At 50.3% G+C, this 18,785-nt stretch overlaps 2 protein-coding genes across 7 annotated transcripts in view; one reads left to right on the top strand and one right to left on the bottom strand.

Annotated features, from left to right (window-relative positions):
* Window positions 1–12,859, top strand: part of FRMPD1 (FERM and PDZ domain containing 1) — a 46,238-nt gene extending 33,379 nt beyond the window's left edge. For 3 of the 6 annotated variants that reach the window (XM_069776293.1, XM_069776295.1, XM_069776294.1), the window contains 8 exons: window positions 492–611; window positions 921–1,057; window positions 2,279–2,405; window positions 2,778–2,897; window positions 4,159–4,341; window positions 4,779–4,926; window positions 5,617–6,429; window positions 7,717–12,859. In XM_069776293.1, coding sequence (XP_069632394.1) covers window positions 492–611; window positions 921–1,057; window positions 2,279–2,405; window positions 2,778–2,897; window positions 4,159–4,341; window positions 4,779–4,926; window positions 5,617–6,429; window positions 7,717–10,058 — 3,990 coding nt within the window. In that variant the 3' untranslated portion in view covers window positions 10,059–12,859. The remainder of the gene's footprint in view (window positions 1–491; window positions 612–920; window positions 1,058–2,278; window positions 2,406–2,777; window positions 2,898–4,158; window positions 4,342–4,778; window positions 4,927–5,616; window positions 6,430–7,716) is intronic. The other 3 variants (XM_069776298.1, XM_069776297.1, XM_069776296.1) reach the window with 3 other exon arrangements.
* On the bottom strand, window positions 12,260–18,686 carry TRMT10B (tRNA methyltransferase 10B). Its single transcript, XM_069776300.1, has 8 exons — window positions 18,150–18,686; window positions 17,909–18,017; window positions 17,677–17,801; window positions 16,296–16,448; window positions 15,413–15,491; window positions 14,491–14,558; window positions 14,074–14,197; window positions 12,260–12,983 (listed from the first exon to the last, which is right to left on the bottom strand). Exons 1-8 carry the CDS (start codon window positions 18,303–18,305, stop codon window positions 12,877–12,879), a joined length of 921 nt encoding a protein of 306 aa, XP_069632401.1. The 5' UTR covers window positions 18,306–18,686; the 3' UTR covers window positions 12,260–12,876.
* Window positions 18,687–18,785: the final 99 nt, after the last annotated feature.

Genomic DNA, 18,785 nt, shown 5'->3' with positions numbered 1-18,785 from the left:
AATTTCTGCTTTGTTTTACTTGGTAAGCTTGTATGGCATTCACCCAGAATAAAATATGCTAATGTACAACCCAGGGGTCTTAACATTGTACTGACATTATGATGATGATCCAGGTGTCTGTTTAGGGCTGCTGTATCTTATGACTGAACTTAAAAGCAGAGAAGCTTGCCCCTTCCTCTGCCTTGAAGCCTCTGTCCTGGTAATACTGCAAGTATATGAGATCAACAGATATTTATCAAAGTTTTGCTGTCAAAGGACTTTTCCTTCTCCCTGTGGTAGCTTGAAAACCAGAAGAAGAATCAAAGATAAAATTACAAATGCTAGCAATGTCTCCTTGTATTTGCTAAGGACAATGGTTAATCTGCAGCGATCCCACTTGGCAGTAGCTTTAGATGATTTCTGTGAGTTCGTACAAGCCAGAGGCCTACTATGCATTCATGAAGGGGGGGACTACAGCAGTAGTTGTGGCATGATCTGTTTGTCTGTTGCAGGTGGTCCAAAAAAGAGAATCTCACGACTACCGGTGCCTCTTCAGAGTTTGCTTTGTCCCAAAGGATCCCTTAGACCTCCTGCAGGAAGACCCAATAGCCTTCGAATATCTCTACCTGCAGGTGAAATTGAGGCATTCCATGCTTCAGGATCTCTTCTCACCCAATTCTCATTTCTGCTTTAAACCAAAGCATACTTCAGGCCAGTTCAATCACATGAACACGAAATGCAGAGCAATTAAGAACAGAGTATTTGGATTCATTTTGCCTTAAATTCTTAAATCAACTTATATGCTTGGCTTTTTACCAGAATGAGATTGAAATGAGCTGGGTGACTCCCTTTATTTGACACACAGTAGTCATATCAGAGGTCTTATCCTGATGACTTCTTGACCTCCCATCATCATGCTAACTCAGTTCTGTTTGTTCCAGAGCTGCAGTGATGTGCTTCAGGAAAGATTTGCTGTGGAAATGAAATGCAGTGTGGCATTACGCCTGGCTGCTCTGCACATACAGGAGAGGATCTATGCTTGTGCTCAGCCACAGAAAGTATCCTTGAAATACATTGAGTAAGTTCACAGATTTCTGTGTTATGTTGTGACTAAGCCTGGCACAATAAGGAGCCAACTAAAAGTGGCATCAGCTCTATGTTTGCCCAGTCTTTAGGTCTGGATAGAAGACTGTCTCTGAATCAAAGAGACTGCAGTCTCCTAGTTGTGCCAGTCATTGTAGGGCAAGGTGGCTTCACAAGCCTCCATGTCTTTAACTTGCTGAGCTGCCTGAATGATATGGACAGTATAACATCTGGGCACATCCCTAAGCAGAGGGAGGTTCTGATCTGTAGCTAGAGCAGGGACATGAAATTGCAAATCTCTCACATAGTTATGGTTACCCAGGCCGCTCCTGCCAGTATACTAAGATTTGCATGTAGTAGTTGAGAGTACTTTGCACAGCCAGCACTTTACATCTCTTAATCCACCACAACTATATCAGAAATATCTAATTTCAGTATAAGTGATAGGTCCTGTGAAGTAATGGGATATGCAAAAAAAATCCTGAAAAATGCTTTTGCAAGCAGCAGGTGTGTTGTGGTGTATGTCAGTGCACCTCCCCTAAAGAACAACCCTGCTTTAAGAACTTGTGATGAGTCAATCATTAAATAACAGATATTTGTGTGGTAACTGCACCACTCATGCTCTGCCAGCCCATGCATGCACCACTGGTTCCTTGTGTACAGCCAGGCATACCCAACTCTGTGCAGTTAGTGGAGAGTTAGAAGCAACTACAGGCAACTGCAGCATTCTTAATTCCTGGATATTTAATGCTTGGGCTGAATAAACTCTTCAGCAGAACAGATGGCCCACATTTTTGGGCCTAGGGAACTGGAGATGCTAAAAAGTAGTAATCTTGTAACCAAAGTAAAGTGAATTTAAAGACAGAATCTTCATCCTCTGGGTGGCAAGGACAGATTGGGACCATTATGCTGACTAAGCTTGTAGATTGTCTCCTGTATAACCATGTAAAAACATGTATTCTGCATGGAAGTGTGTGTTCGTCCAAACCTATCTCCTGACCCAGTAGCAGATGCAAACAGAAGTGAATTTGAGTGAGGCAGTCATGTTGCATGAGCCATCTGGACATGTTACAGCACCCTGTAACACCAGCACCTGAACTGGCACGGTGCCTTTGCCCTTCTCTGCCTCTGGCCAGCTGCCCTTCTGTGCATTCCTGCGTTGCTGGCGGACAGCACAGCTGGGACCCCCTTTGATCCCTTCCCATCTTTCTGGCAGGAAGGACTGGGGAATCGAAAACTTCATCTCACCAACTTTGCTTCGAAACATGAGAGGGAAGGATATCAAGAAAGCTATCAGCTACCACATGAAGCGGAACCAGGTGCTACTGGACCCTCGGCAGAAGGTAGTATGCGTCCCCTGGGTTCAAGGTGCCTCCCAGGATGGCAGCAGCATCTCTCAGGGCCAAAGAGGCAATGTCTTTCCTCCATGGGTCTCCTCTCTATGGGACCACTTGGGGCTTTTCTCCTATCTTTTCCTCTTGTAACTTCCTGTGCTGTGCATGCACTCCAATTTCTCTGCATAGTGTGTTCTGTTGCGGTTTGTTTGTGGGGTTGCCAGATGGCAAATGTGGTAGTGTGGGATGGTCCTGTACAGATCTATTGCCTATCCAGAGCAAGCTAGATGTGTTGGTCAAATACTAAGTCCTGTGTGAAAAGAACATCTTCTGGCCTACAGGCTACCTGGCAAACCTTATTCATGTCATGTTTCTAAACAGTATTTCTTCTCTTGCAAAACGAAGCATATGCTCGCAGCAGTCCAAGTGCGCCTGAGCTACTTGCAAATACTGGGAGACCTGAAGATGTACAATGGGAAGATCTTTAATGCCACCCTGATGGTACGAGTTCTGTTTACTTATGTAATTTGGTTTTGACATACTGTCTTATTGCCTTGCTTTATGCATCTCTTATGGCAGTGTACTTGGACAATAACTGCAAAGATAGGGCACAAGAAGCTTTTTTAACCCTTTTTCTTTACCAGTGGGTAGATCATGTCTTAACCAAAGCAAACCTTATCTAAAGCAGAAATGTTTAAATATTTTTCTGAACTGACTGTTGATGTGAGACTAGCAACCTCTTACTGAGTCTCCTTCCCTGTCTTTGCTTTGATGCTCATAGAAAATGTAGCATTAGCTCTGGTGATGCCGTTTCAGCCAGCTCCGGTCACACCAATTTTCCCTGTTCTGGGACATCATGATAAATATGGGTAAGGCACTCTGCTGGGGTAACTCAGCATAGTTCCATTGAAGTGAATAACATATCAGCCTACACATTATAATAATTATGCATATTTTTTCCAATTGAAAGTTGTGGCTCTTGCTCTTCAGATGAGCTCTGTCTACATTTTGTATGTCATAAAGTACTTAAGAGATCTGGGGAGGTTTCAAAAACTCTTGAAAAGATACTGGCCACGCTTAAACCTTACTGTGAAAGAGAACACTGCTCTTTTCACAAGAGGTTTCTTGGGCTTTTTTTTTCTCTGTTCCCACTTGGATCTGTACTGAACTGTGGACCACAAGCTGTTTTGTGCAGAGAGCTGAGCAGTGCAAGTAAGCCTGTACCAGAGGAGGACCTTACTGATGGGTTGCAGTAATGCCTAGGTTTATAGTTGTGTGCAAATTGAAGTGTTTCTGCCAAATTATGTGGGCATTAATTAATTTTTTTAAGTGTCTGATCCTAACAAAGTGTTGATATTTCTTCCAAAACCAAAAATGCCTTCCTGAAGTTTCTAGCTAGATCCAGTAGGTCTCACTAGGTCCATCTGGTGCAGCCTGCCAGGTGACACTTCTGATAGCAACCTGCTGCTGACCACCTCTTTGGATCTGCTAGATGGCTGGTGCATCTCTGGGGCCACCTGCCTTGAGGGCACAGGGGAACTGGCGGTCCCCAAGCCAGAGAAGAGAATGGCCAGGAGCAGGTGACCTGACAACCTGTAAGTAACGAGGGGCTCCCTTTGCAGCTGGTTGCAGCCCAGCTGTAAAGAGAGTCCAGTGTTAAAAGATACCACATAAGATCGGGTGGCTGAAGAGTCCCTGCCCAGCACAGGTAAATGGGTTCCTGCTCAGATTTTGGCTACAGATTTAACCTCTCCCCCTACAGCTACAGGACAGAGAATCGTACGTTGCCTTGCTGGTGGGTGCCAAGTACGGGGTGAGCCAGATTATCAATAATAAGCTCAACATCATAACAAGTCTGGCAGAGTTTGCAAACATCAGCAGGGTGGAGCTTACGGAGGAGTCTGAAAAAGTGAGCATGGTGAAAATCTACCTGCAGGATCTGAAGGTAAGCGATGCTTTCCTGATGGCCAGCTTGTGGCTGTGTCGGGGCCACAGAACAAGGTGGGGAGTCATTCACACCATCTATTCTTCTCAAAATCTGACATTTAGCTGGTGGTCATCAGTGCAAAAGGCTTAGAACAGAGTGAGAAGGGAAAGCTTGTAGGAAGAATACAAAATGACTGAAGAAAAGTGATTCTTCCTGTGGTCCTCCGTCAGTGAGACATATCAAATAAACAAAAAGCGAGAAAAACAATTTCTCTTGTTTCTCTGTGCCTCATGCAAAAACAGAGTGCTCTGCAATGATGGCAGTATGGGAGAGAGGGAGTGTCTTTTCCGTTTACAGCATGTTCCTGCAGATTGTGGTATAAACAATATTTGTTTATTCTAACATTTTTTACTGTTTTCTCCCCCCTGCCTCCCCGCCCCCCCCCCAAAAAAAAGCTGCTGACTCTGCTGCTGGAATCAAACAGTGCAAAAGATCTTGTCTGCCTCATCATTGGCTATTACAGACTGTTCGTGGATGCAAATGTCTCCATATTTACCTGGGGAGAGAAAAAACAGCAACTGCACCGTGTCTCAGCTGAAGAAGGTTTAAAAAAACCCAGCCATTTTTTTGCCAAGGGGTGGGGAGAAAGTGGGTGGATCCTCCAGCATTAGAGGTGTTATTCCATCCTGGGAATAGCATCACGCTAGAACAGTAGCCCAGGGGTGTGCAGTGGCCAATTATTAAAACTGTTGGCCTTGGTGCAGGCAGTGCCAGGTTTCCATCAACCCCAGGCATGTCGGGCAGGGGAAGAGCAGCAGTAATTGTCAGCTTTTCCCAAGAAGTGAAGGCTGAGGGCCTGTCGGCAAAATGGCAAACCTGTCACTGAGCACTTGTGCTCTTTTACCAACTTCCTGAACAACTTCCCCTCTACTGGCATCCGTCAGCGAGGAGAGAGAGGATCTGTTTGCCATGCTGTCCTCTCCCTTGTCAGGGTAACTCCAGCCTCATAGGGGTTGCAGTCCGAGGCTTTCGGCAACGAAAGCTGTTCTGCAGCTCCCTTGGGTACTGCCCTGCAGTAAAACTAGGCAAAGCAGGCAGGAGGGACCAAGCCTCTGCTGACAGGTTATGGCCCTGCAGGTCAGATTGCATCTTCACCTTGTTTGCTGATGAGCAAGTGAGGGCAGAGCTCTCTGGGATTTTTGAGTCCCTGCTGTGCAGACAAGTTCATAACTTGTCTGGCTGTTCTTCCTTGCCACCGCAAAGGACAGGCTGATGGATATGTTTAAATCCCAGGGTACGAATCTCGAACCTGCAGTGACTCTGAAGACTCCTGGGAGCTGGATTCCTCCTCAGAGCATTGCTTGGACACTCCTATAGCATACAGCAGTGCCCATCCTGAGTGCAATGAGGAGCTCAGAGAGCTCCACAGCCTGGAGAAGGACAGAACAAAGCCCCAAGCTGGAGGGAGTGACCAATGCGATGGGGGTGGCAATGCAACAGACAGCACATCTGAGGCTTCAGATTCAGCCAACACTGAGAGTCGAGGATTTAAGACAAGTGGCTCCAGTGACTCTATGGATGCACTAGAGGAAGATGAGTTGGAAGCTTGCTCTTCCTCCAGGCCAGAGTTCTTCCACTTCTACACACCAACAGTGCAGGAGATGAACAACTCAGACAAGAGCTTCTTCCCCATTAGTGCTGCAGGAGGCTCCAGCAGGGCAGAAAACAGAGACTACTTCTGTTTCTTGCAGGTACCACATGTAGAGGAGCCTGGGTGTGAAGACAGCCCCTCTGAGCAGAGAGGGGAGGATGTTGGTGCGCCCATGCTGGAGACCAAGCTGTCTGAGAGAAACACCATGGGCTATTACAGCCTGTGCTACAGCACATCCCCCAGAGGCAGCGTGGAGAGGAGCAACATCAGTCACAGCCCTCCAAGAAGTCCTTGGAAAGATGGGTCTGCCCAGGAAAAGGCACCATGTGGAACAGAGCAGACGGCAGAGGGGAGTGACCTCATTTTGGAGCCGCCCCCGGGCTTTGGTGACACCAGCTCTGAGGAGGAGTTCTATGATGCTGCAGACAGGCTCAGCCCTCCGGATGCCCTGGCAGGTAAAGCCTCACCCACTCACTGCAGGTCACCTTCCCTCCACCCTCTGGGCTAGGGTGTTGCTTGTTTCCTGTGTCAGTCTTCCTGGAGGGATCATCTTTCACCTCTTCATAGTTTTCCTAAGATTTTTGAAGGACCTTTGAACACCCATTCTTCATAAGCCACTCTTCAGCAGAAATACAGTGGATGTGCACACGTGGGTCAGAGCTGCAACTTTGCAGGGAGATTTGTCATCACATCCAAGCACTGGATTCCAGAAAAAGTCAGTCTTCAAATGAGTTTGGAATTCTGGAAAGTTCCCAGGTTTCTGCGGGAATTCCAGAATACTATTGTATGGCTCTGCCTGATCCTAAAGCCAACATGCTGCATGAGGAAGTTCTGTGCATCCTTCTGTGTAGGCTGAATCTCCAGTGATGAAAAAAGTGATGAGTCCCAGAAACAGAATACAGGAAAGATGTGTGTCCTTGCACTGACAGGGAGCTTTACGGCAAATATTCCCACTCTCAGGCAGTACCTTCACTCTGCTATCTTCCCTCAAGCTGAGGAAAGCTCAAAGCTGTAAAACATTATTGTTCCATACACCCTAAGATGAAAAGTAATTTTTGGGTCAGGGGCATGTCACATAACTGAGTCAAGGAGTCCTGTGGCTGAGCAGCTCCCTGGTAGTTGTGTTTTCTCAGAAAGGAGAGGATTCTTGTTTCTGAAATGATCAGCTCTTTCCACATTAACTGAACTTCTTAAGAATTTGTTTTGTGTAGTTAGAACAATTTTGGCTTTTGCATTCATGCATGGTAACAACACCATGTTCAGGCACAAAATTGTAATCTCTGGAAATTTTTATCATCTAATATCCAGGCTAGGAATCTCTGATAATGTTTCTATTCAACATTAATAACTTTACAGCTCTAGGCAGTGCTCTCTGTAGCTGCTGCTAATTCCACCAAATTTAACTTGAGAATTATAGCTGCTGTGCCTGCAGTCAGATCAACTGACTCCAGTAAACAAGGTGAGAGACTATCCAGTGCCCTTCATCACTAATCGTGGACTTCAGTCTTTGTAGCCACAGGCCCAGACTCTTTATTTTTCTTGACATAGCTGATTCCAAGTAGGTGCTTGATCATAACATAAGAGACAATTTCCTTTGGTACTTGGGAGCCAGGCTGTGCTGCCAAACATTTATGTCTGCAGTTGTAGGACCTGTATTAAGAGCTTTTTGGCCCACTGTGTAGATGCGTGGATATTCTGCTGTCTGGCGCTATTTCTTGACTTGCATGTTTTTTTCTTGCCAGCAGGCTACAGTATGACGTCCTGGGAGGGTACAGACAACTCCTCCTCCTGCATCCTAAATAAACCAAGGTGTTACAGCTTGGGGGAAAACCTGATGACAAGGCAGACAGCAAGGGAGAAACACAGAAAGGAGAAGGAGCTGACATACGCTAAGAGCCTGAGGAAGAGGAGATCTTTCCTGAAAACCGATTACACCTCGCAGGTCACTTTCCCCTTGGCTCTGCCAGGCTCTCTGCAGAGTTGCTGCTCTTGGCCACCACCAGCCCCACTCCTTGCTCAGCCCCCCACTCCACCCTCCTCAGAGGACATCAAGAAGGATGCAGAGCTGGGATTTCCTGCTACCACCCAGGCCCAGAGAGACACTGCTAGCACAAACCCACCCTCAGACCTGATGGAAATGGAGCCTGACACCATGGAAACAAAATCAGTGACTGACTCAGTGGTTTCTTCCATTTCAGCTGTTCGCCTGCAGGGTGACCAGCACAGGGAGGAAAGTGCAGGCATTGACATACATGTGGACGGTGGCCTCCAACCTGCACATGCTGTACATCCACCTTTTCTGTTCCTGGAGGAAGCAGTGCCCCTTCCTGGGGCACAAAGCAGAGCTGCCCAGGAAAGTTCCTCCATGAAGACAAATACTGGGTGGCTGAGTGAGGAGAGCTGTGTGGCCACTGAAGGCTGGCTGGCCCAAGTGGCACTGGAGGAGGTGGGTGAGGTGATGGCCCAGCACAAGGCTGGTGATGTATCCCCATTCCTGGGCCAAGAGGTGACCTGCCCTGCTAACGAACACACACTGCTGCCATCAGAACATGGCCCCTGTATGGCCTCTCCCCGTGAGGTGGCCCAGGACCAGGAACTCCTCCCCACAGCTGGGAGGCAAGCGCTGTGTGAGGAACCTCTGCCAGCTCCCTGTGAAGAAAGAAAAGATAATTGTGACAACTGTGCTGAAAACAGCAGTCACAATGCCTTGTCACAAGCAAAAAGCAGACCAGTGATAAACAAGGAGGCCTTACAGAAAGTGCACAATAAAAATCACCTGGGTTTTCCAGATGCAACTCAGCTCTTAACAGACTGCAGCAGCACTTCAGGGGTTGTGACTCGCCTCTCCTGGCTCTCATTTGGAGTGAGGACAGACCTCACATCACCCAGCCCATCTCAGGAAAGGGCAGATATCCCACTAGAGCTTTTGGCCTCTCAGAATACCAGTGGGTGCCTGGGGGCTGATGCTCTCAGAAGGGAGATGCAAACATCCCCAGCTGGACCACCCTTTGAGAAAGAGTTGGTAAGCAGCCAGTGGCTGGATGAAGAAAAGGCCAGAAAAGATACAGGAAATGTGGCTCTCAGACAGCCACGGCCTGTTCAGACTCCTCTTCCCAGAGAGCAGGCTGCTGACATGGGGAAAGACTCTCCTCTGACTCTAGGGCTTTCCGTCTCCTCATGCCCAATTCCCTTGGGCTCGTTGGGGAAAACTGCAGGAGACCATGGGGCTTCAAAACACTCCTTCCTCTGCTTTAACCACAAGAAGGATGGGCAGACCCCTTCTGACCCCATCATGACCAGGTCCTTGGGTTTTTCCACAATGAAGAACACATCTGTGCCACAGCTTAGGACGGACAAGTGCAGCTGTCAGCTGTCCTATATCAGCTGCTTCCACAGGCCTGATGACAAGGGGGAACGTGAAACCACCATCCCCATTTGCAACACATTTCTGGGGCCCCTCACCACCCCACCATCCAGCAGCTGCAGTCTTCCTGGGACCCCTGTGAGCAGTTACCCAGTCTCCATTGCTAGGGATGTGGCATGGTGGGACCCTCATGTCCAAGCCCTCAGCCAGCTGAAGGACCAAGCATGGATGAGCCCTGCAGATTTTTCCCGCTTCCTAGCCTACACCACAGAGCTTCAGGAGGTTGTGGGGAAGCTCTCTGGGAACAAAGCAACCCACCTGCAAGATCAATGTGCAGAGCAGGGTGCTGAGAGCAAGGGTGCCCTTGGCTTAGCCTCCCGGGACCTGCTCTCCAGTTGCCAGGAGCTCCTGAGAACAGAACAGCCCCTCAAAGAGCTGCAGGCTGCGCTGAGGGTGACATTTGACCACCTCGTTCAGCTGGCAGTGGCCTGCTTCCAGGTGACACACTGCCAGCTCTGCAGGCAGAGGCAGCAGGAGCTCGGGGCTGCGCTCATGGACGTGGTGGGCACCTACCACCAGCTTGTGCAGGCTGTACACCAGCAGCTTCACCGGCAAGGCTGCCCAGATCTGGGTACCAAGCTCCTCGCCCGCCAACACACAGCCCTTACAGCTGCCATGTTTTGTCTCCTGCAGCAGGTCAGGGTACCCCCGTTGGTGTGACGGGGCTGTTTGATGGCACACGAGTGCACTGGGTGGGGAAGAGCCCAGCTATGTTCCCTGTGTCCACTACCAGGCTCTCCCCCACAGGATGTTTAGCCCCACAGCTCTAGAATGGTCATGGAAGGATGTGGCCATGTCCGTTGGCTTAGTTCCACCAAGAGCTGCCCTGTCCGGGGAATGGTCATGAGGCAGGGCATACTGCCCTCCAAGCCTAGCTTTGTGTAATTCTGCATACACAATCTGTATGTAATATGCAAACTCGTAGAGTACTTAAATGGCTTACGTATCTTGCCTAGGGCTTGTCCCTCACCTCCCAAAGGCCCTGCAGGTGGCCAGTCCCAAGGTGTTGCCTTAGCCTTCTTCTGTGGAGAAAGACGGGAGCCTTTTGGCCTTCCTTTCCTCTCACTCCTTACTCTACAGGCAGACTCTGAAGTAGTCACGTCAAATCCCACCCTGGCCCGATATGAAGGAACCCAGGCTGCTTTGTCCACCTTCTGTGGCTGTTTCTGGAGTTGTAATGGAAACCTCTCTGGGAACAAAGCTATGCTGTATTTAACTGCTTTTCCTTGCAAGGACAGAAGAGAAGGTTGTCCCAGGCGAGGGAGGCAACACCATATGCTGCTCTTCTGATATGGTCTCTGTGTCAGCCAGCTCTTCTGTTTGCTGATGCTTAAGTCCCTGATTAACCCCTCCCCGCTACTTATGAATCCACAGCTTCCAGAAGGAACAAGTAAGCCCAGAGACTGAAATGTCACCTTCACAGCTGTGGAGATGACCAATTATGCTGGCCTCCCTAGGAGAGGGCAAGCCCCTTCTCCCAGTCTCATCAGTAGCTCGTCTTCCATTGTGTGCAGTATATCCCTAGCTAGGCATGAGCTGTTTGTTGTTAAAGGTCATCTAGCTGTGCATCCCTGGTGAGTTGGCACTCCAGTGCTGGAGGCATGACCTTGGCACCCTCTGATGAAGAGGGCAGAGGCAGGTCCCTGATTGCTGGTGTCTAAATTAGGGGCTTGTTTGGGAGCAGCTGGCTTTCTCTGAGGGGTGTCTGCAGCAGGCATGCTGCCTGACAACCTCTCTCTGCCTCCGAGTGTACTCAGGATGGAGGGGTCTGCACAAGGCAGCAGAGGAGCACGTGCACGCCACAAGAGGTGGCCAGCTCTGCCCACGCACACCACGTCTTCAAGCACCAGGGCAGCGTGGGGACAGGATTGTCCTGTGGCTCTGTAACAGGGAGGCTACTTCCACTTTTGCTCATTCTTTAATGCTTCTGGAGGGAGTAAAGGGCAAGTCCTTGCAGCTGAACTCTGATGTGGAAGAAGATGGCAGCTGGGGCAGAATGAGTGCTGCAGCACTGCTAGGAGACTTCCCTAACTAGGCAGCCTCTAACAGCCAGGCACACAAACAGCCACAGAAATTCAGCAACCTTTAGCAGCCCTATGCCAAATCCCCTACAGCCACTAGTTTCACAGTGTGCCTGCAGGCAGCAAGCTAGCTAACCAAGGGCAGTCTGCTTTCCTGGCAGCACAGGGACAGGGTGGCCAAAGTACCTTCAGCCACTGGGAAGGGTACCACTGCCAGGTGGTTTGGGTTAGCGTACGCTGCTGCCTTGCAAACTCAGGAGCTCAGTTAGAAAGTTAAAAGTCTCTTACGCAGAAGCCCCAGTGCAGACCTCTAACAACACACCAACGGCTGGTGAGCAGGGGGACACGAAAAGTAGGAACTGGAAGAGCGCACAGGCACAGCAAAGCAAGAGGCACTGGCAAACACAAATTCAGCCTATGTGGGGAGCAACACCCTGTATCCACCAACAGCTGCTCTGGCAGGCCCTACCAACGCTGTCTCATGGGCACAGAATTCCAGGTGTTGGAAAAGGTTCTTGATGTGAAGGAGAAATGAAAACACGCAAGCAAATGAGATAGTAATTTACCTCAGAAGACTAACCTGGTGGTTAGACGTAGTCATTGTCGGTGAGGTTTTGGTGGTGGTGGTGGTGGGGTTAGCAACAATGGCTGAGGTAACATACTGACTTAGATGCATCAAAAATGCATTCTGCTGTGCCTGTAAAATATGTCACTGCTCTATGTGCAGGGCACAGTCAAATCCCAGATACCTTTCCAGGACAAACATCAGGGTTAGTGAACTTTACACATCAGCGTGTGACAACATACTGTGCATCAGTAACTGTAAGGATGCAATGGGAGTTTAAGAGTAAACATTTTATTTTAGATTAGATGCACAGGATTAGCTACAGGCTTCAACAACACAAGTCTTCCAACTGGTTTAAAGTTGTTAGGACATGGTGCACCTGGGAACTGTTTCTCCATTGGGGAATCACTTCCCATCTTGTGTTCTCCAACTGGAACAGCACTATCCTTTTCTGTGGGAAGGAATTTTCCTTGCCAGTGAGCTTTGCAATTCTAACTTCACCTTAATTGTCGTTTAATCAAGATGAAAGAAATATCTTAAAGCTCTCCTCCCTGTTCCAGAACAAGTGTAGATGCAAGAGTCAGGAACACTCTAGCAAGCACCCACAGAGAAGCAAAACTGAATTCCTGTCCATTTTTTACTTGATCCCAGGACTCCATCAGCTTTTGTTTTCTGTTCCAAGGGGAAAAGCCATTTCCAGCATTGTACAGCTGAGGTAGAATGTGTCACGCTCAACAAGGTCCTTAAACAAGATTTATGCAGAGCTGTTTTCTCCACGGACATGCTGGTGCCTCTGCTTGAAATTTGGAGTTTGCCTCTCTTGTCTGCATGGCTCCATAACATCACAAAATAAAGAGTTTTCTTGTGCATTGTCATGCTGAGTTATTTCCACTTATTTCACTGCATCTGGTAGCGCATAGCCTTTTCCAGAAGAAACTCCAGCTTTCAAGGCTGCTGGCCAACTTCGGGTTTCATAGTAAGTTGATAAGACATCAAAGACTGTCAGGAATAGAGACATACCGTGCTATGATACCACTATCATGATACCACTACCTAGTGCTATCACTAGGAAGCTCTGTAATACACACCCAACGGCTGCAAAACATCAGGAAATTATAACAACTGATGCCAGAGGTTAGCATGGGATTTGCATTCCCTCTCATTTAAAATCTGATGGGCAAGTGTTTGAGGCAGCTCATGCAGGAGCAGACAACTATTTTCAAGATGACTTTGGGGAGCTCTGGCTAGGAAAAGCAGAGCCTGTGTCACCTGAAGCAAGGTGCTGCTGGTCACCATTTTGACTAACCTAACCTATACTGCCCGTCTGTGCTGCTGACAGTACACCCATGGTGGGTCATACCTACTGTGCTTCCACCATCGCTTCTCAGGTGCTGTGTCTCCAGATCAAGGCTCCCATGGGACACACAGTGGTCTCTAGCAGCTATGCTTCGTGGTCTGCAGAGCCCTCCAACACCTCCTCTGCCTCGTGCAGACTGAGATGGCAACAACATCCTCATGCCAGAGGTAGGAACTTACTAGAGCCAGCCTAGGACACGAACCCCTCTGTAGTCCTTAGAGGTGTTCACATTACAAAGCCACAGACTGCCAGCAGAGGTGGAGGAGCATGAGCACATCCACTGATATGACAAGGTGGCCTAGATCACAGTCATGACATGGAGCCATCACAGTGGTATAGCACACGAACACCCCACCCTGGTATTGTAAGCCTTGCCTTGACTGAGCCTGACACAGGCCTGACAACTTCTGTCCTCCCTTGCCTGGGACCTTGTGTGACTTGTAGCAACAGCATCCTCCTCGCATCTCCCCACACTAACTGTTTGCTGCTTTGTGCAAAGCAGGGATGATGCAAGTCCTGCTCCCCTGAGAACAGGCTGATGCAGAGAAGCACACAAGACCTTCAACATGGGGGCAGCACAGATAAAACCTAGTAAGAGAAACCTCTGCTCCCTGTTTTCCCCCATTACTCAGCACTGGGCCTCCATTTTGAAAACACTGCTGCTTCAGCCACTTGATAGCCTCTCCCCTCCTCCAGCCCAGCCCAGTGACAGGACATGGCTCAGCCTCTCACCTTGATTAACTGCCAGTGTCTCTGAGTGGTAGTTCTTGGTGTTAACGGTTTTCACCATGTACTCACGAATGGGGAGGCGGGCTGTTTGTAAGGACTGCTCTCGTGCCCTTTGCAGAGTCAGCTTCTGCAAGGGAAACAAGAACAAGATGCACAAACCTGCACATGCATAGCATGCACATCATTTTGGGCACAAGCAGCTACAAAGCTGAAAACTGTCGTGTTTCACCCAGACTGCTGCAGTCTCTCTCAGTCTGGTGCTGGATCCAGGCAGAACCTTGAGGAAAAACAGGTGGTGGCAGAACAGTGATGTCTCAAATCAAGGCAGCAGCAGCACTGGGTGCTACCAATGGGACGTCTCTGCTCTCATGAGAGAATGGGGCAGACAGCACCTTCTGGTTCTGACAGGCTACTACCCACCTTGTGAATACTTTCATCCACCAGGCCTCCGAGGACGTACACTTTATTTGGATCAATATCTTCAAGGACTAGAAACAAGATAAGCACTTGCTCACCACCACACAACAGTAAAATCCTGCATGATACCATTTTCCAAGCAAGACTCCACTTCCATGAGAAAGCTGTGGCCAAAGTCACCCTTTACCCTGGAGCCTCAGACTGTGCAGGAGCCTGAGGCTTCAGAGACAGAAGCATCTGCCTGAACCCACATGCACACTGAAAGGGGTAGATCAGATGCAGGCTGAAAGCACAGAGTGCCAGAGACACCATACGTTTCTGCTCCCTTTAACTGTTGTCTGTTCTGAGATCTGGCTGATCTGGTCAGTCTGATCCCAATCTGCTCGGCAGACACCTCCCCACTGTCAAGGTCACCTACTAAAACCTTCCCCCATCCTTATCAGGTTCTTTATCAGAGTAAGGCACTTGCATAAAACAAGAAAGGGATTTAAGTCCCCAGAAACATGTGGCTGCTTAGAAATGGAGGGAGAAAAATATATGCAGCAGCAAATTAAGCAATGTAGCTGCTGCATTATTTCAGAGAAAGATGTTATTTAGACTGTATCCAAAACTGCCACAGCATGTCTACTTCGCTGCTTCATAGTATTACAAACTGCAGGGGGTCTAGACCCAGGTTTTAAGTGAAGTCTGCTGCAGATCACACACAACCCTGAGTCAAAACCTTACCCCCCGTCAGAACAGATGGAGATAGGAACAGATTTAGCATCAGAACTAAGTACACAGTACATCTCATCCAATTTGAGACAGTGAATGCTTGGAATTTCATCACCTTAAGTATGAAATAGTCTCAAAAAGAAAAGCTTAAAATAAAAAAATCAACGTTTTGCCCTAGTTCCCCTGTGCCTAAAGCATGTACAATATTTACCATTCTCAGAGTCAGGAGTGAGATAAACAATTGCATCTAAAGGAAACAGGTCCAGGTAACTTTCTTCAGTTGTATCCATCTGAAAAATGCAAGACGGGGAGAAGCAGCCCATTAGCCCAAAGTCCATCTGCCAGAGCAAAACCCACTGCCAGACATGGAAATAAACTGGAACTGACACTAGTGCCTCAGGTGTTTAAACTCCTACAGATAGAGTGCTTTTTTTTAAATTGGAAAATGTTTCTGTATGAGCACTGAACAATACATATCTCAAAATCCATTAAATTCTCTTCTCATCAAAATCCATAGACATGGTTTGAGGAAGAGAGATCAGCAATAATTACCTAATCTTAAATGATATTCTAATTCTTTAGAGATTCAGGAATCTCCACTTCAGGTGGTTTTCTCTCCTCACTGCTACCAGGTGCCGCCCCACATGCGCTGTAGAACACATGGCTCAATGTCACTGCCATAACCTGTATGTGTGGGTCTCATGCTCGAGTCAGACCGAGCTCGGTCCAAAAACTCAGGACAGGAATGCGTGACCTGCCCAGAGCCTGACCAAGCTTATATGTCTGGCTGTCCCCAGTATTACAGGTCTCTCTGCAGAAGGAGCATCCGGAGAAGGAATTCTCCTCCTGCAGGTAGGAAGGACACAAGCTCTAACCTGAAGGCCTTGCACATCACCCCATTATATGTCAGTTCTTGTCTCCTGCCAAAGGGCAAGAAGATCTGACCTTAACCACTGTCAGTGAACGGCATTCCCACACCACTCACAGCACTCATCCCAGCCCACCTCAGCCTGTCCTTGGGTCAGCACTGAGGGCCAGCACTGTGGCTGCAGGGCGCTACGAGCCTTGAAAGCACTGTGGTCAGAGACCCTTACCACATAATTGGAGAAGCCGTCGTTCATGCGAAAACACTCTTCGTAGATCAATGAGCCCACCACAAACTCCGTCAGACAGAGCCAAAATGGCTTCTTGGCCCGCCTGTTTGCCCCGTAGAGTCTCCTGATCTGGGAGGCGAGGCGGCTTGTTTCCTTCCAACAAATAACAAGCACAGTGACCCACAAGTCCAGGGGCAGGGGGTAACATGGCTCCATTCAGGGCCTGCAGACTTCCACGATGCCCGTGTCACCGGCTGGTTGCTGAGGCTCTGGAAAGGCTGTTCCTGGGGAGCACAGCTCAACTGCCTCTAGCTCTCAAGGAAACCCAGAGACCTGGGTGTGCAGCCAGCCAGTGCTGGAGACCAGGCAGCCATGGGCAAGCCTGGGGGGTGAAGGGACAGGCAGAGACAGGAGGGGCCAGCATGACCCCAGACGCTGAGCCCAGGAGAGCTGCTGCGTGTACCCTCACACATCCCAGCTCTAACTGAGCTGGAGGGTTTCTTAGTTTCCCAGCACAGCTACAACAGACCAGTGATCTGCCCCAGCCACCTCTCCCTCTGATGCTTTCCAGAGCAGAAGCAGAGAGGGACAGACAGGTTAAGAAGAGCAGCTGTCAGGCCGTGTTGAGCCTATGTCAGGGCACATCCCCAGGATCTCCCCAGCAGGCAGTGACAGCATATTTCCATACATTCTGTATGGTATGTCTAAATATTTTGATGGTTTTAATATTTTGTACCAGCCGTGGAAACTGGTTTGCTGCTAGGTGACTGTAAAAGTGAGATTTGGTAAATAATTATTAGAAATCTATAATAACACTATGATTGAAACAATAGGCAAACGTATAGCCAAGCAATTAACTAGTGGAGGTAGTTACTCCTAAGTTTTGCAGTTCTTTGCTCTTATGACTAGATGTTCCTGTACGCTAGATGAGAACAATGCTGAAACTGACCACGTGTGATTGAAACTGCGTTAAGCTTCAAGATCAAAGAGCAAGGACAAGAATAAAGACTTCAGGGACAGCCAGCAAGAACTTCAAATGGGTCGGTGGTCGCAAAAGCAGCCCTTCGACTCAGACGGATCCTTCCTTGCGCATGATCGGATGTAGGCAGTACTAAGATAATCAGTTGCAATCATTTTTATGTATATATATACTAATCTGGTTAATACGCAATTAGTTATTCTATACAACCCGTTAGTGCTAAAGCTGTGGCATGCGCGCGAGGTGGACTTATCCCCTGCGCACCCCGCGCTGCAGTAAAGAACGCCTGCTTCCTAAAACTCCAAAACGAGCCTTAGGGAGTTTCTTGGACCGGCTTTTTCGCTATCAGCAGCACCGGCGCAGGAGGGCAGAAGCAAGCCGGGACCCCCGCCGCCCCCGTACCTTCTGCGTCATGCAGTCGGCCATGCCGAGGTCCACGCAGAGCCGGGGCCCCGAAGCCTTGGCCTCCAGCAGACGTTCCTTCACCAGGGCGGCCGAGGCCCTCCCGCCATCCCGGCTGGCAGCCCCTGGGAGGCAAAGCAGAGGAGATGGCGGACCGAGCCCCGGCTGGGCCCCCTCCCCACCCCCGCAGCCCCTCCACCGGGGCCGCTCCGCGTCGCGCCGTGGCCCTCACCCGGTCCCTCGGCCCGCCGGGCCCTGCTCTTCTCCCGTTCCTGCCGCCGCTTCCACCTCTTCGCCGCCAACACCCGCTCCCAGCGCCTCCGCTTCCGCAGCACGTTCCTCTGTGGGAGCACCGGGGCGGGGGGCTTCAGGGCCGCGACCCCCCGCCCAGCCGAACACCGCGGCGGGGCGACGGTGAGGAACCGGAGCGGAGCTGAGGGGAGCTCGGCCCGGCCCGGCCCGTCGCAACCTACCGAGCACTGCGCCGCTCCTCCCTCCCGCTCCACACCGGGGCCGGCGGCCGAAGGTTCGATCCGCAGCAGCCGCAGGGCCTCGCAGGCCACCGCCGCCGCCGCCGCCTCCTCCTCCTCCGACCGACAACCGCCCTCAGCGGCCCCGCCGCCCGCCATCGCCGCCCGCTCTATCCCTTCCAGGGCGGAGCGGTGCGTGGGCGGAGACGTGAGGCGGGTTTCCCCCGGGAGCTACAGCGCGGCCGTGGAGGAGGAGGACGTACCGGGAGAAGGCGGGACGGATCCTACCCCCCCCCCCCTCCGCCTGTACCGGCCACACCGACCCTGCTCCGGAGGCCGGCGGAGGGGAGGACGAGCCATGATGAGCGGCTCCCTGCTGCGCGGCCTGCGGCTGCTGCCCGCCCGCCCGCCCGTGAGTAGGGGGGGCCTCGGTCCGGGCTCGGGGCAGGGAACCGGGAGGGACGGCAAGCCGCCCAGCGGGACCGGGGGACGGTCAGCGGGACCGACCCGGCGCGGTGAGGGTGGCTCCGGGCCGAACGCGGCGGGCGGAGGTCGGTGATGGCCCACCCGGAGGCCCCCGGGAGCTGTCGGCTGCCGCCCCGTCCCCCCCTCCCCCGGACCGGGGTGTGTGTGTGTGTG

Source organism: Haliaeetus albicilla, chromosome Z (assembly GCF_947461875.1).
Source record: "Haliaeetus albicilla chromosome Z, bHalAlb1.1, whole genome shotgun sequence".
In the NCBI taxonomy this organism is placed as follows: Eukaryota; Metazoa; Chordata; class Aves; order Accipitriformes; family Accipitridae; genus Haliaeetus; species Haliaeetus albicilla.
Note: the sequence above shows the minus strand (reverse complement) of the source record. Positions and strands in the feature narration are given on the sequence as shown.

Bases quoted from the DNA above. Each gene is read 5' to 3' on its own strand.
- TRMT10B (XM_069776300.1), bottom strand. From the start codon at position 18,305: ATGGCGGGCGGCGGGGCCGCTGAGGGCGGTTGTCGGTCGGAGGAGGAG. The intron at 14,198-14,490 runs GTGGGTAGTAGC...TTTCCCTTGCAG, and splicing joins TGGATGAAAGTATTCACAAG to AAGCTGACTCTGCAAAGGGC. The intron at 12,984-14,073 runs GTGAGAGGCTGA...TATTCCTGACAG, and splicing joins GACACTGGCAGTTAATCAAG to TCTTTGATGTCTTATCAACT.